General features: G+C 36.6%; 1 protein-coding gene across 13 annotated transcripts in view; it reads left to right on the top strand.

The window, feature by feature from the left end:
* Positions 1 to 17,724, top strand: part of RYR2 (ryanodine receptor 2) — an 820,811-nt gene that overhangs the window by 603,077 nt on the left and 200,010 nt on the right. For 12 of the 13 annotated variants that reach the window (XR_015157121.1, XR_015157120.1, XM_086382784.1 and 9 more), the window contains exons 51-56: positions 646 to 736; positions 2,829 to 2,969; positions 4,670 to 4,833; positions 7,056 to 7,134; positions 13,615 to 13,704; positions 14,466 to 14,603. Coding sequence is in view for 10 of the 13 variants with exons in the window: in XM_086382784.1 (XP_086238910.1) it covers positions 646 to 736; positions 2,829 to 2,969; positions 4,670 to 4,833; positions 7,056 to 7,134; positions 13,615 to 13,704; positions 14,466 to 14,603 (703 nt within the window). In the remaining 3 variants the exon portion in view is untranslated. Of the gene's footprint in view, positions 1 to 645; positions 737 to 2,828; positions 2,970 to 4,669; positions 4,901 to 7,055; positions 7,135 to 13,614; positions 13,705 to 14,465; positions 14,604 to 17,724 lie in introns of those variants that run through there. The other variant, XR_015157122.1, reaches the window with a different exon arrangement.

Genomic DNA, 17,724 nt, shown 5'->3' with positions numbered 1-17,724 from the left:
TCACTCACAATGGAATGAGTGTATGGGTGTAGGAGCCAGATGGGACTGAGAGACGTTAGAGATTAGTTCATAATCTTAGTTCCCCGACCCTACAATTCTGTGAAATGGAATCAAAACCTGTCTCACTGATTTTTTCAAAATATTAAATGAGGTGAAGCACTCGGGATTACCAGAATAATAAATGGTCATAGGGTGTTAGTTTTCTTTCCCTTCCTCCTCTGGCAAAATTTCTTAGTCTTTTTCTCTTCCTCTTGCTCCTACACTCCCTCCTCTTTCTGCTTCTGATCTAGTCCCTGAGACCCTTCGCACCCACTGAAAAGAGAGACTAGCATTTACTAAATTAATAGGAACAGTGGGCTCTGTGGTTATGACTGGTGAGAAGAGAAGGGGCTGAAAAGGAACATCTGCTGTAGCAAATGAAGGTTGATTTTCAGATCAGGGAGCTAGAGATGAGTTTGAAATATAACCTTTTATGAAATTACATAACTCTCAGTTAATCTTTGAATTAGGAACACCTAAAATTAACATCATCTGAAGAGAAGTGTAGATATAGGTTCTTGGGGTGTATAATCTGGTTTAATGAATTATCTACTTAGTTTAAACATTATTAGATATTCATTATTAAAATTAGCTTTGTTCCACCAGCCAATTGAGACCTTCTATGATGCAACACTTACTCAGAAGATTAGTATTTGATGTCCCATTATTAAATGAACATGCAAAGATGCCTCTTAAGGTAAGTACAGGAAATGTTTGTAGTTATTTGATTACTGGGTACTCTGACTTTGTTTCCTATTACAATATGTACATTTCTTAAATTCATCATGTTTAATATTGGATGCTGGAAAATTTCTTCCAGTTATTGAAATGGACATATAAGTTGTATTTGTGTGTATATCAGCCTAAATAAACAAGTAATAAAAGGCCAGAGAAATCCTAAGATTGGTTTACTGTATGTCAGTGGAAATAGAAATCAGTGGAAAGAAAACAGGCCACAAGAAAAAGATGAGCCAATATATTCTCAAGCCAATATATTCTTATATGCCATGGAAACATGGTAATAGGCCTGGCCTAAAGTATTAACAACCTCATGTCATTAAGAATAGATTTTTAAAAACAACATTTTCTAAGTCTGTAATCAAATGACAGTTTCCAAATATCATCTCATAAGGTTCAAAATAATCCTTATGTATATGCAGTTGCGGTTTACCATAGAGTATAGACAATTCCCTGACGTATTTGCTTCCCAGCTTTATTATTCTGTACAGGAAATGATCAAGTCTCATTCTGTCTTATTGACTTGGAATATTTTCTTGTCGTTGAATATCCCAATCCCGACTGAGGATTAAGATGTTCAGTTCAGTTCAGTTGCTCAGTCGTGTCTGACTCTTTGAGACCCCATGAACCGCAGAATGCCAGGCTTCCCTATCCATCATCAACTCCCGGAGTTCACTCAGACTCACATCTATCGAGTCAGTGATGCCATCCAGCCATCTCATCCTCTGTCGTCCCCTTCTCCTCCTGCCCCCAATCCCTCCCAGCATCAGAGTCTTTTCCAATGAGTTAACTCTTAGCATAAGGTGGCCAAAGTATTGGAGTTTCAGCTTTAGCATCATTCCTTCCAAAAAGGTGTATACTAATAAATGATCTAGTGGCATGGTCTGTGCATGGAGGTCATTGTCCTGTAATGGACTTTTTATAGATGACCACTCTGCTCTGCCACCTGGTAAGCATTATATTTTTTTCTCATGGCCACACAGTATAAGTGCTATACAAAGAGGTTTGAGATAAAAATGAGCTGCTATTTTTCGAGCTGCCATTACACTAAACATACCAAGGTATTTAACAAAAACAGTCTTTCTCTATGAAAATTAATTTTGGTTTAATAAACCTACGCAAATTAATGAATTTTGCAAAGTAAATTCTGTCCTTGCTGAAAATCCCATTTTAACCTGGGATAATGCTTGTCACATAGAATTTTCTTGGTACAAATGAGCTAGAAGATACCTAAAAAAAGATACAGGGTCGCTTCATGTGATAAAACTCTTTTGCATTATAGATAGTTCTATGTTATTCCAAGCAAATTACATCTCGGTATTTCATCATTTGAGATTCCTAAATTGTGTGTTTTGTAACTGAGAAGGATACTAAGTGAGAAAAAATATGTCTACAGCAAGATATGTAGTTAGTTTTAATAGGAGTAACTCTTATCGGTTTATTTTCCTTGTTAGATATAGGTAAGAGTCCAAAATATATAGTTTCTTTATAAAGATCATTTTATTAATTTGGCAATTAGTTGTGACTATTTCCTAGTTTATTAATCACGAATACATTATCCAAAGAGTTACTAAATAATGGAATCATGAAGTGTAATGATTAAGGATAGGCAGAGAGGAAGCAAAAATATCCAGAGGTACTGTCCCCTGAGAATGCACATTTTAGGTGCTGTATCCTTTGGATCACCCTGACATCAATCAGTTTGTTAAATGCATGGATTCCAGGAGACAACAAGTCATAAAATTATGAGTAAATGATAGCAACTAAAGTAGATCTCAGTACATAGATAGCCAAACAACCTCCTAAAGAATTCTTTTCGAGATAATTTGTGAAATTGGGTGTTTGGTCTTTATCTTGTAATCAGTGTTAAATCTTAAAGAGATATCCTATATAAGGTAATAATGTTTTCCAAAAGAATTCATATGGAATTGAGTAGTTTCCTTTCACTTGGCCTTGTTACATGGCATTAGAATGCCATTGGGAGGAAATGGAAAAAAAAAAAAAATGAAGTGTCTTTAGTTCAGTGCTCTTATAATTGTTTTCCTACCTAGCTGCTGACAAATCATTATGAAAGATGCTGGAAATATTACTGCCTGCCTGGAGGGTGGGGCAACTTTGGAGCTGCCTCAGAAGAAGAACTTCATTTGTCAAGAAAGCTGTTCTGGGGCATCTTTGATGCCCTGTCTCAAAAGGTAATTTACCCTGTCTCAGAAGGTAATTTAATCTTTTGTGGATGTATTTGTATCATAAAATAATTGAAGAACCATAGGTCCTTGATAAGAAAGTGTTCCTAGTAGAATAGTGAGATGCTGCCTTTACTTAGCAAGACTTGACATAGTTTTGTTTTTTTCTCTTTATAACAAATGTTGAGAATGCAATTTATATTGACTTTTCATAGTCATGATGGTAACATGTTTCTTGTAATTACAACACTTTTTGACTTGAAAATGGCTAAGCATTTTAGCAAATTATTCACATGGATTGATCAGTTTCTGGTATATTTGGACTTATTTGGACTCAAACCCTTCCTCATCAGTCACCTCCCCAATCTTATAAAGCCTGAAGAAATCTTGTCAAATGTAAAAATGTTAAATATTAAAGCCCATAAAATTATAATATTCCAGTAGCCTTATTGACTTTTCACACTTTGCTGCTATGGTGACTTAAGTGTCTGCATTCACTCTTGCTTTAAGTACATGACATCCTCTAATATTTGCCATATTTGCGGTGAATGGTTTTGTACACTTTTCAGGAAACTGAAGCATAGTATTTCAGTGAAAATCAGAACATGCTTGCTATGCTTATGCTTAAATCATTAATCAAAATCAGTTTGAATTCCCAGATAGACATTATCAGATGACTGGACTAGTATAACAGAAGTTTGCTACATAGTAAAGGAAGTTTATCTGTGACAACATGTGGTAGCTACATCTGAATGCTTTTTCTTGTTGAATTGTGTTTGGGAAACTGAGAGTCCTTTTAAAACAACATGTAGAACGTATTTTTAGAAGAATTTGCACTTTAAAAGCACTTAAAGTGAGATAACTTTAAAATAATTATTATTTTTGATTTTTTAAAAAATCTGTAAATACAGTTTAACTATATAACTAATATACTTTTCCCTGGAAGTTTTGGTTATACATTTTTCCTGTAAAAGTTGTTTCTCTGTTCAGAATTTTTTTTATACCTTGAAATGCAAGGTATAAAATTAAAATTTTTTACTCTCTGGGTGTTATCCTTTAGGTAGTTTTCATATATAGTCTTTATACTGTGGTACAGCAATAATCTGTAACTAGCTGTGATAAACTATAACTAATGTACTCCTCGACTGAAATCATGTTTATGTTGTAAAAGCATATTGTACACTTTGAATATTCAAGTTCACCTCACTTCACATATTGGAAAACAAACTTTTAGAGAAGCAAAGATTTTATTCTTTTTATGCTACAACTTCAGTAAAAAGCTTCAGTTTCTCTTATGTTTGGTGGGATTTAAGGCCATATTTTCCGATTTCTGGGGCTTTCCTGGTGGCTCAGAAGTTAAAGCATCTGCCTGCAATGTAGGAGACTTGGGTTTGATCCCTGGGTTGGGAAGATCCCCTGGGGCAGGAAATGGCAACCCACTCCACTATTATTGCCTGGAGAATCCCATGGACAGAGGAGCCTGGTGGACTATAGTCCACGGGATCACAAAGAGTCAGACATGACTGAGCAACTTCACACTTCACTTTCACTTTCCGTTTTCTAGAAAAAGAATCTTTGGGGGAATTGAGTTAGCTGAAGGTAATTCAGATTTTCTCTTACAACATCGTGTCAGTCGCAGTGCTCATGTTGACAACTTTTGCCAAGTTGTAATGGGATATTTATTTTTTTGGTCCTCCATTTCTTCCCAGAAATATGAACAAGAACTTTTCAAACTGGCACTGCCTTGCCTGAGTGCAGTTGCGGGAGCTTTGCCTCCAGACTACATGGAGTCAAATTATGTCAGTATGATGGAAAAACAGTCATCAATGGATTCTGAAGGGAACTTTAATCCACAACCTGTTGATACCTCAAAGTATGGACTCTTTCTATTGCAGCAGATTTTTATTGTAAATGATGTGTGAAGTCTGAAATTGAATAAGGTACTAAAGTGAACTTTCTCTCATCCATGCCCCCTTTGAATTGGTATCCTTTTAATAGGGGTCCCTTTACTTGATGAAATGATAGTAGTAATACTAATGGTTACATGAATACCAGAAATTGATAAGATGTACCTCCTAAGAGATACACTCTTAACATCACCAGGATTCTCTGTATGTAACCACATGGTTATATCTATAATCATGAGAATCAAGAAAGGATATCAGTTATCTTTTTAGTTGAAGTTCTACCCTAAATGTTAAATTAGTAATTTCAGTCAACCTCTGTGTAGAGTCTTTGACTAGGATGTTTCCAGCATGCAGGCAAGGCTATTTCTTACGAGCAATGGGGCATTATTCATCATCACTACATCTCAGCCAGGCCTGGGGTTAGCAGTCAGTGTTCAGCCTCATAAAACACAGCATGAAAGTGAACGGAATATCAAATGAGAATATCTCTGAAAAATTTAGCGTGCAGTGAGGGTGCAGTGTGACAATCTCAACTACAGATACACTGTTACCTAACATTATGAAGTTCTTCCATGGACCTGGTTGTGTAAATTGTTCTGCAGATCAGGTGTTTGGGTATGTTAGGTGTTTGAGGTCTCAGCACTTTTGTTTTTGTTACCATCTTTGAGTAGAATCATGGTTTCCCACTTGCAAAGAGGCTGTTCTTCGTGCCACATTGTCTTATCCATTCTGTAGTCACTCAGCAAGATCAGTATTAGCAAGGTAGTCACTTGGTGGTTATCATCCCCAGCATCTGAATTTACTTGGGTGTTCAACTTTCAGGCCTCTTGTGTCCCCCCAGCTGGTTTAGCTTCCATAACCAGATCAAAATTTTGACCCAAGTGGTATGCCGTTAGTTTGATAATGCCTTAAATTTGCATGTTTGGTATTTGATGACAGTCCTGTGAGAAAAGACTCTACCCCCCAGTATTTGGCTTATGTGATTGATTGATCCTTTGTATCTCTTCTAAAGTAAGTAAACCAAAATGTCACATGTTCACATTCCTACGTGGGTAAGTTTGTGGTTTGCTAACATACAATGTAATCCAGAATTTTCAAATAACATCAGAACTGTGTCATGGCTTTGATGTTGATTAATTGAATCCAATTAATGAGTAAATGCTGGGCATGTATATTAATTTACCTCAGTTTACCCCTTTGGGGACCTCTTAACAGATTAGGTTTGCATAGTGATATCAGTAGTGTCTACATCTGTATGATTTTTACGTATTGTTTTTTAAATGTGTGTAATAAAGTTCAGTTACCAACTAATAACATGCGAGAAAAGAACAGTAAACCTCATTATATCAGGTCTTATAATTCTATTCTCAAAGTTAACTGCATTAATAAGTTATTTTCATCAGTGAATGGAATTATATGCATACTTAGTTTTTCATTGATAGATATATGTAATAGTACCAAGTCTTATATTTACCATCAGACTTGGTCACCAACTGCATGGACTTCATGTCTGTTTGAGAGATTAAATATTTATTTAAACATGAAAGAACTCAAGAAGAAATGTTATCAAAATCATAAAGCAAGAATTGATTAAATGCTTTCCCCTATTGTTCATATTAGTAACACTTAGAATTTATATATAGATCATTATTATTTAAAATCATTAACACATCACTGGTTATATTCAATTAACTTAAAATTAATTTTAGTACATTTAAAAAATGTAACAAATCAGATTTTAGCAGCCTTTTACCCATTTATAGTTGTTGCAGAAGAGATTAAAATCAAAAAAGAATAACTTCAAAGGACCAATGTGAGAGTAAAGTATGTCTTTAAGCTCCTTATCTAACTATATCTTCATTCAAATTAAAAAAAAATTGGTGCAATCTATTGTCCTTTTCTTGCATACATTTAAATTATTTTTCTCATACTATTTAAATTTTTATTGTATATAATTTATATTAAGATATAAAGTATGAATAAATATAAGATGAGCAGATAGAACCTTATTCGCTTGACTTTTCTCATACTGTTTCTACCATATGGAAAAGTAATACCTTGTTAAACCAATTTTTTAACAGTTTTGCATTGAATGAGATATGAACAGTCATAAGCTGTGGAATAAATTATGAATGATTCCCTGAAAATTCTATGAAAATCAAGCCTCTTTTCTTTGTTTTTCTCATAGCATTACAATTCCTGAGAAGTTGGAATACTTCATTAACAAATATGCAGAACATGCCCATGACAAGTGGTCAATGGATAAGGTAAAAGAACATCACATTCTAAATCATTAATGAATGTGCCTAATGACTGATTCTGGCTCACATATTTCTGACCATGCCAATTTTCTACTTTCAAGTATGAGCATTAGATTAGGAAAGAACATTTAATTATGATTTGCTAATATAATATTTAGCTCTGCCATGGATGTACATAGGATATACCTATGAATAAGAATATTTGTGTTCATAAAAAGCACAGTGTTAGAGAGAATAAGATGATGAAGGAGTAGTTGGATGTAGAGTACATCTCTCTCCATGGATACATTAGAAATACACCTTCAAACACAGAAGTGCATGCAGAACACCAGCTGAGAGCAGACAGGAGTACCTGACCAGAGGAAAGAATATATAGAACCATGCAAAACTCGAGATCAAGCCCTGAGCCTTTGGGGTGGGAGCACTGACTCCAAGACCCTAGACTACCAGAGAAGTAGCCCTAGGGAGTATCAGATAGTGAGAACTCACACAAAGGAAACCACTTGAATACAAGACCCAGCATCACCCAACCACCAGTAGCACTCTGTGCAGGACTCCTCATCTAAATAACAAACAAAACAAAAATACAAACCCAATCATCAGCAGACAGGATTACCCCCTCACTCAGCCTTGCCCATCAGAGGTCAAACAAACAAACAAACAAAAAATCAGCACAAATCTCACACTAACCCCTGGACCAACTTTATCAGGGCAAAAATGAAAAGGAAGAAAGAATTCAGCCTTGAAGCCTGGGAAAAGGAGACCTCAAACACAATAAGTTAAAAAAAATAATGAAAAGGCAGAGAAATACTGTACAAATGAAGGAACAAACTAGAAACACAGAAGTCCAAATAAATGAAGAGGAAATAGGCAAACTACCTGAAAAAGAATTCAGAATAACAATAGTAAAAATGATCAAAAACCTTGACAACAAAATGGAGAAAATGCAAGAATCAATTAACAAAGAACTGGAAGAATTAAAAAATAAATACACAGAGACAAACAATACAATTACTGAAATTAAAAATACTCTGGAAGGAATCAGTAGCAGAATATCTGAAGCAGAAGAACAAATCAGTGAGCTAGAAGATAAAATGGTAAAAATAACTTCTGAATAGCAGAATAAAGTAAAAAGAATGAAAAGAACTGAAGACAATCTCAGAGACCTCTAGGACAATATCAGACGTACCAACCTTTGAATTATAGGGGTCCCAGAAGAAGAAGAGAAAAAGAAAGGGTATGAGAAAATTTTTGAAGAGATTATAGTTGAAAATTTCCCCAACGTGGAAAAGGAAATAGTCAAATCAAGTCCAAGAGGCACAGAGAGTCCCATACAGGATAAACACAAGGAGAAACATGCCAAGAGACATACAATCTAATCAAACTAAGACCAAATGCAAAGAAAGAATATTAAAAGCGGCAAGGGAGAAGCAACAAGTAACATACAAGGGAAACCCCATACTCTTAACAGCTGATCTTTCAGCAGAAACTCTGCAAGCGGGAGGAGAATGGCAGGAAGTATTTAAAGTACTGAAAGGGAAAAATCTACAGCCAAGATTACTGTACCTGGCAAGGATCTCATTCAAAATTAATGCAGGAATAAAAAGCTTTTCAGACAAGCAAAAGTTAAGAGAATTCAGTACCACCAAACCAGCTTTACAACAAATGCTGCTGCTGCTGCTGCTGCTAAGTTGCTTCAGTCGTGTCCGACTGTGTGCAACCCCATAGACGGCAGCCCACCAGGCTCCCCCGTCCCTGGGATTCTCCAGGCAAAAATGCTGGAGTGAGTTGCCATTTCCTTCTCCAATGCATGAAAGTGAAAAGTGAAAGTGAAGTCACTCAGTCATGTCCGACTCCTAGTGACTCCATGGACTGCAGCCCACCAGGCCCCTCCATCCATGGGATTTTCCAGGCAAGAGTACTGGAGTGGGGTGCCATCGCCTTCTCCGACAACAAATGTTAAAGGGACTTATATAGTCAAGAAATACAAGAGAATAAAAAAGATGTACAAAATCAACCCCAAACAATTAAGAAAATGGCAATAGGAACATGTATATCAATAATTACTTTAAATGTAAATGGACTAAATGCTCCAACCAAAAGACACAGACTGGCTGAATGGATACAAAATCAAGACCCATATAAATATATGCTGTCTACAAGAAACCCACTTCAGACCTAAAGACACATGTAGGCTGAAAGTGAGAGGATGGAAAAATAGATTTCCTGCAAATGGGAAGCAAAAGAAAGCTGGAGTATCAATCCTCATATCAGACAAAATAGACCTTAAGATAAAGAAGATTAGAAGAGATAAGGAAGGACACTAGATAATGATCAAGGGATCAATCCAAGAGGAAGACATAGCAATTGTAAATATCTATGAACCCACCATAGGAGCACCTCAATACATAAGGCAAATACTAACAGACATAAAAGGAGAAATTGACAGTAACACAATGATAGTAGGAGACATTAACACCCCACTCACACCAATGGACAGAGCATCAAAACAGAAAATTAATAAGGAAACACAAGTCTTAAATGATACATTAGATGAGCTGGGTCTCAGTGATATCTTCAGGACATTCCATCCAAATGCAGAAGATACACCTTCTTCTCAAGTGCACATAGAACATTTTCCAGGATTAACCACATCTTGGGTCACAAATCAAACCTCAGGAAATTTAAGAAGATTGAAGTTGTATCAAGCATCTTCCCTGACCACAACACTGTGAGACTACATATAATTTACAAGAAAAAATTTGTAAGAAACACAAACAACATGTTTCTAAATAACCAACAGGTTACTGAAGAAATCAAAAGGGAAATCAAAAAATTTCTAGAAACAAATGACAATGAAAACACAACTCAAAACCTATGGAATTCTGCAAAAGCAGTTCTAAGAAGGAGGTTTATAGCAATACAGTCCTACCTCAAGAAACAAGAAAAGCATCAAATAGACAACCTAACTTTACACCTAAAACAACTGGGAAAAGAAGAACAAAAAAGCCCCCAAAATTAGTAGAAGGAAAGAAATCATAAAGATCAAAGCAGAAATAAGTGAAAAAGAAAGTATACTAAAGATTAATAAAACTAAAAGCTGGTTCTTTAAGAAGAACCAAAGAAGAAGCCATATCCAGACTCATCAAGAAGAGAGAAGAAATCAAATCAACAAAATTAGAAATGAAAAAGGAGAGGTTATAACAGACAATGCGGAAGTACAAAGGATTTTAAGAGACTATTATGAACAACTATATGGCAATAAAATGGATAACCTGGAAGAAACTGATAGATTCTTAGGAATGATCAGGAAGAAATAGATTCTTAGGATTCTTAGATTCTTAGGAATGAACCAGGAAGAAATAGAAATTATGAACAACCCAATTATAAGCACTGAAATGGAAGCTGTGATCAAAAATCTCCCAAAAAACAAAAGCCCGGGACCAGATGGCTTCACAGGAGAATTCTATCAAACATGTAGAGAATAGCTAATGCTTATTCTTCTAAAACTCTTTCAAAAAATTACAGGAGAAGGAACACTTCCAAACTCGTTCTACAAGGCCACCATCACTCTGATAACCAAAACCAGACAATGACAACACAAAAAAAGAAAACTACAGGCCAATATCACTGATGAGCATAGATGCAAAAATCCTCAATAAAATTTTTGCAAACAGAATTCAGCAACATCAAAAAGCTCATACACCACAATCAAGTTGGGTTTATTCCAGGGATGCAAGGATTCTTCAATATATGCAAATCAGTCAGTGTGATACACCATATTAACAAATTGAAAATAAAAACCATATGATAATCTCCATAGATGCAGAAAAAAGCCTTTGACAAAATTCAGCACCCATTTATAATGAAAACTTCAAAAAATGGGCATAGAAAGAACCTACCTCAACATAGTAAAGGCCATATATGATAAGCCTACAGCAAACATTATTCTCAATGGTGAAAAACTGAAAGCATTCCCCCTAAGATTAGAACAAGACAAGGGTGTCCACTTGCACCACCATTATGCAACATAGGTCTGGAAGTCCTAGCTACAGCAATCAGAGAAGAAAAATGAATCTAGATCAGAAAAGAAGAAGTAAAGCTCTCACTGTTTGCAGATGACATGATACCGCACATAGAAAACTCTAAAGAAAGTGAAGTAGCTCAGTCGTGTCCGACTTTTTGCAACCCCATGGACTGTAGCCTACCACACTCCTCTGTCCATGGGATTCTCCAGGCAAGAGTACTGGAGTGGGTTGCCATTTCCTTCTCCAGAGGATCTTCTCGAGCCAGGAATCAAACCCAGGTCTCCTGCATTGTAGACAGACACTTTACCATCTGAGCCACCAGGGAAGCCAAGAGAAGAAGAGAACTCTAAAGATAGTATCAAAATATTACTAGAGTTAATCAGTGAATTTAGCAAAGTTGCAAAATGAATACACAGAAATGACTTGCATTTCTATATACTAACAATGAAAAATCAGAAGGAAAAATTAAGGAGTCAATCCCATTCACCATTGCAACAAAAAGAATTAAATATATAGGAATAAACTTATGTAAGGTGACAAAAGAACTGTACACAGAAAATTATAAGACACTAATGAAAGAAATCAAAGATGACATAAACAGATGGAGAGATATTCCATGTTCCTGGGTAGGAAGAATAAATACTATGAAAATGACTATACTACCAAATGCAATCTACAGATTCAACGCAATCCCTGTCAAAGTACCAATGGCATTTTTCACAGAACTAGAACAAAAAATTTCACAATTCATATGGAAACACAAAAGACCTCAGTAGCCAAAGCAGTGTTGAGAAAGAAGAATGGAGCTGGAAGAATCAACCTTCCTGATTTCCGATTATACTACAAAGCTACAGTCATCAAGACAATATGGTACTGGCACAAAACCAGAAATATAGACCAATGGAACAAGATAGCCCAGAAATAAACCCATGCACCTATGGGTACCTTATTTTTGACCATAGAGGCAAGAATACAATGGGGCAAAGACAGCCTCTTCAATAAATGGTGCTGGGAAAACTGGACAGCTACATGTAAACGAATAAAATTAGAACACCTCCTAACATCATACACAAAAATAAACTCGGGAAGACAAATTCAGTAAGACATAGTGACTCTGCATCCAGAAATCTTTTAAGAAAACTTTACCTTTTATGTGTAATTTTACATTACAAAAAGATCTTGAAAATTTTTAATCAGAATTTAGTAATTATTTACATCTTCTTGTCTTCAGTTGCATCTCTTATCACTAAATAGATCTTCATTTCCCTTACAGGGCAAGATGGCATGTTTTATTTGCATTGTCTATAAAAGAGGAGCGACTTGAATGAGATAACTAAGTAGCCCCAATGTCTGACACAAGTCCTACATACTTTTATGAGATTTTTTCTAGAGGAAACATCGTGCACAGTTGTCACATTTCAGTTGAGCCTAGTAAAACTTGAAAGAAGATGGTTAAAATAGGTTTGTCAGAGAAATTAAGTTGAGATGATGCAGGAATCTAAAATGAGGATACACTGCTTTGCTGAAGGGAAAATCAAACAGCAATAGTTCCAAAAGATGTTTGTGTCACGTGGCAATTCAGTATTACCCAGTTTCAATCCTTGCCCTGGCCAACCAGTCCCTTCCTTCCTCTAAGAAACCCCATTTTTGTTAAGCATGTGACTTATTCTTTGTTCAGTAATTTAACCATGTTAGTAGGTGAGTCAGTAAGAGTAAAGTATCTGCCCTATTTAAAGACTCTATTAGATACTAAGCTGTTGGGGGGTGGTGATGGAGAGGAAGTTTACAGGAAAGCGGTCCTGAGCTGTTTCAGCCTAGTTATTCAGATTCCATTGACATACAGGGAAACAGTGAAGTGTGCCAGATTATATGGGCAAAAGCATGTGGGACGAATGTGTTGATAGGTCATTGAACATAGGAATAGCAAAACAAATAGCACTATTTAGGGAGGCTTCCAAATTAAACAGCCACTTCAGATTAAAATGAGTGTCTCACATATATGTGTCACAGGTTGAGGTCCTTAGTTAAACATGATGAGCTAAAATGAATATCACATTGGCTGTGCAGCCTGTAGCTGCCTCCTAGGGGAGGGCGATTGACATAATCACAGATCTGTCTAAGGAAGGCTGGATGCTATTCATCTCTGCATAAAAAAAATGTATGCCGGGAAATTCCCTGGTGGTCCAGTTGTTATGACTCACCACTTTCCCTGTGGTGAGGGGAAACAAACAAACAAACAAAATTGGTCTGAGAAACAAACAAACAAAAAATTGTTCCAGGTGATCACTCAAAATAATATTGACTAGGATGAAAATCTTTATATTGACTTATACTGGATAAAAGTTCAAACCTTAATGCTTATCTTGGTTGATTTTAAATTTATCAAGTACATACTTAAACACATGCACACCTACACTCTAAAATTAATGCATGTAAAACAATTTTGATTTTTTTTTAGTTGGCAAATGGATGGATTTATGGAGAAATATATTCAGACTCATCTAAAGTTCAACCATTAATGAAGCCATATAAACTATTATCTGAAAAGGTGACTTTTTTTAAGTTTACGTAGCTTTAATTTGGGGGTGGAAGTTTTTGCTATGTAAATTTCTTATTAAAATGTCTTCTTTATACATACTATTTATACCCTTTCTCAAAGGTCTCCTTTTTACATTTTTTTTGTCTTCTTTTTCTTCATAATCCAATTTTCTGTCAGTATTTAACTGGTTATTCTCCTTTCTATGTAATATTTTTCTGTTTTTTAAAAAATTTTTATTCCTCTTCTATATATTTAAGAACTTTAGAAAATATTCTTATCAATCTAAAGAGTCTTTTGTTAAGTTATAATGAAGTAATATATTTTAGTATTTTTATTATTTATGTTTTCATGTACTTTACTCTGTTGGGGGAAAAGCAGTATCTTGACAAATGAACTGTAAAGGATTTTCTGGCTCCCTGCTTATAGAATAAGTTACTTCTCTGTTTATTCAGATTGTAGAAATGCTGTCAAGCACATGTCATATAATCTGGAACTTTTTCCTAATAGTGATCCTGCTTTCTAGGGAAACTAAAGAAAATTAACCTCATGCTATAGTAAGCCAGGATCCCTCTTAGCATCATTAGTCAAACTAGATTTCAGCTCACATTCTGCTCTTCAGAATTTTTACTTTCCTTTTTTATTTTTAAATAAACAGTGCTAATCAAAAATGTTTAGGTGAAGGTAGAGTATTTCAGAACAAAGCGTTAAATATTTTAAACTTTTATTTAGGTTCATAATATGCCATCCTTTTATCTTTTTTTTCTTTCTAGGAAAAAGAAATTTATCGCTGGCCAATCAAAGAATCTTTAAAAACTATGCTGGCTTGGGGATGGAGAATTGAAAGGACCCGAGAGGGAGACAGCATGGCCCTTTATAACCGTACTCGTCGTATTTCTCAGACAAGTCAGGTAAATATCACAGTGATGTCTGTGTCATTTTAAAATAATTTGAGTATTTCATTTAATTATTGTGTTTTCCACAACAACTAATTTGAAAATTCTGAAGACTAATATAAAGTTTAGAAAGTCTACTTTTTCCTTAAGTAAGCTTAGGCCTTGGAGTTTATCTGTCAGGCTGTACTTCTCCTGATGGTATATAAAGGAGTACCTGGTGATAAAGTCTTGAAGGTATGTTAATAAATAAGTTCCTTACCTACAATTAGGTTGTCTATTAAGGTTTTGTCTCCTTGCCAATAAGAACTGCAGATTGGTTCTTAGGGGCTAGTGGAGTGGTCAGAAGTAGTTCTGGATCTAAAGCTTCCATGGATGTACTTGCAAAGGGAAGATATACAACTGGACAGGCAGAGCAGGAATGAAAGAGCACACTGTTAGTGGGCCGAGTCAAGGAAGTCAGTCAACTGAGCAGAGCGTGGCTGTGGGGCTTCTGTGCTCAAGAGGGCACAGTAAGGACAGCCTTGATCTTGAGAACCTTTGTTGTTGCTGAGTTGCTAGGCTGTGTCCGACTCTTTGCAATCCCATGGACTGCACCATACCAGGCTTCCTTGTCCTTCACTATATTCCAGCATTGCTCAAAGTCATGTCCGTTTAGTCAGTGATGCCATCCAACCATCTTATCCTGTATCTGCCACTTCTCCTCCTGCCCTCAATCTTTCCCAGCATCAGGGTCTTTTCCAGTGAGTCAGCTCTTTGCATCAGGTGGCCAGAGTATTGGAGCTTCAGCTTCAGCATCAGTCCTTCCAGTGAATCTTCTGGGTTGATTTCCTTGCTCTCCAGGGGACTTTCAAGAGCCTTCTCCAGCACCACAGTTTGAGAGCACCAGTTCTTCAGCACTCAACCTTCTTTATGGTCCAGCTCTCTCATCCATACATGGCTACTGGAAAAACCATAGCTTTGATTATATGGACCTTTGTAGGGAAAGTACCAAACACTTTGCCTTCTTGCATTTGTTTTTCTTTGGAATGGTTTTGGTCACTGCCTCCTGTACAGTGTTATTAACCTCCATCCATAGTTCTTCAGGTGCTCTGTCTATCAGATCTAATCCTTTGAATCTGTTTGTCACTTCTACTGTATAATCATAAGGGATTTGATTTAGGTGATACCTGAATGACCTGAGTGATTTTCCCTACTTTCTTCAAATTAAGTCTGAATTTTTTAATAAGGTCTCATGATATGAGCCGGAGAAGGCAGTGGCACCCCACTCCAGTACTCTTGCCTGGAAAATCCCACGGACGGAGGGCCTGGTGGGCTGTAGTCCGTGGGGTCACTAAGAGTCGGACACGACTGAGTGACTTCACTTTCACTTTTCACTTTCATGCACTGGAGAAGGAAGTGGCAACCCACTCCAGTGTTCTTGCCTGGAGAATCCCAGGGATGGGGGAGCCTGGTGGGCTGTCGTCTATGGGGTCGCACAGAGTCAGACACGACTGAAGCGACTTAGCAGCAGCAGCATGATATGAGCCACAGTCAGCTCCAGGTCTTGTTTTTGTTGACTATATAGAGCTTCTCCATCTTCTGCAAAGAATTTAATCAATCTTATTTTGGTATTGACCATCTGGTGATGTCCATGTGTAGAGTTGTCTCTGTTGTTGGAAGAGAACCTCTCCTTGACCAGATACCAGCTGGCTCTTTGATTTCTTCTAGGAGCTAAACCTGACCTTGTCTCTTTCAAACTGCTTGGGTTACTATATTTGGTTTAGCCAAAATATTGTGTTTTTTGTTGCCATTTATATTGATAACATTTTTGAAGAAAGAAAATGAAGACACTCAAAGCATGTGTTTCGCATGCTTCACATTTGAAATATACTGTTAAATAGATTTAAGTTCTGATTTGGGCCTGCTCTGCTCAGTCACTCAGTCATGTTCGACTGTTTGTGGCCCTGTGGAATGTAGCCCAACAGACTCCTCTGCCCATGCAATTTTCCAGGCAAGAATACTGGAGTGGGGTACCATTTCCATTTCTAGGGGATCTTCCTGACCCAGTGATTGAACCTGGGTCTCTTGTGTCTCCTCCTAGTCTGCCTGCTAGTAGAGGCAGATTCTTCACAACTAGCACCATCTGGTAGCCCAGATGCATATTTTACATCAAATTCTCTTAAGTATCATGAACATAGAGGTTTGTAAAAGCATACTTTTCCTGTTATCATGATTGCACATATTTCTAACTAAATTCCATTTTGTTTTAATCTGTTTAAACAAATATTGAGCACAAACTGAGTCCTGGGCCATAGGAATATAAAGATAATAAGATCTGATTGTGTTCCAAAAGACTCACAGTTTGGTGTTAGAGACAATCAGGTTAAACCTACTCCAATGATAAGATTTAGGCTAGTGATATATACAAGGTACTCAGAGTGCAGAGAATGGAATTATCTGGGTTTTTCTTTTTTCCCCCTCTAAATTGTATAGGAAATAAGGAAATTATTACATAATGGAAGTGATGTGAAGCTTTGCCAGGAAACAGATTCTCCCCCATTCTTGATAGCAAAAATTATGGGCTCTAATTTAAAACTGCATGTGTTGAATGAGAGCATGCCCTTTGAAATAATAATGGTCCCAATTCTGTGAGCCAGTACTAAAGAGTAGAAATGGTAGAAGGCAGATAAGAAAAAAGACCTTCTCTTAGCCAGAAAAAAACTGGGCCTATATAGCATGCTGGAGCACAGCCCAGAGAAGGCAAGGGAGGGGCTGCAGCAGAATGAGGGGAACTCCATTCTCTTGTTGCTGCCTTTGCCAAATGTTTTCTCACCACTGCCGTCGGAGTGGGTAGGGCCGACTGCTAAGTAGCCTCTCCCTGTCCTGTCTCTAGAATATTTCTCAAATAACAACAAAGGAAGAGAAGCAAAGGGTCATTCTATGATTTTAGCCATGCTCACCTGAAGATTAACGTAACTTATGGGTTGCATACTTTTGCAAACACCCCTGAAAAAAAACAAACAAAAAAACCCGGTAACTGACGATGAAACATAACAAGCTCCAAAATGGTTCTGGGTCATGTCAGATATAAAATCTTAACCCAGATTTAAGAAACTGATTTTAAAACATTGAAAGTCATTACAGACTCTGTAAATTA

This window comes from Bos grunniens, chromosome 28 (assembly GCF_055505025.1).
Source record: "Bos grunniens cultivar Pamir isolate PY7600 chromosome 28, Bosgru_T2T1.0, whole genome shotgun sequence".
NCBI lineage: Eukaryota > Metazoa > Chordata > Mammalia > Artiodactyla > Bovidae > Bos > Bos grunniens.
Note: the sequence above shows the minus strand (reverse complement) of the source record. Positions and strands in the feature narration are given on the sequence as shown.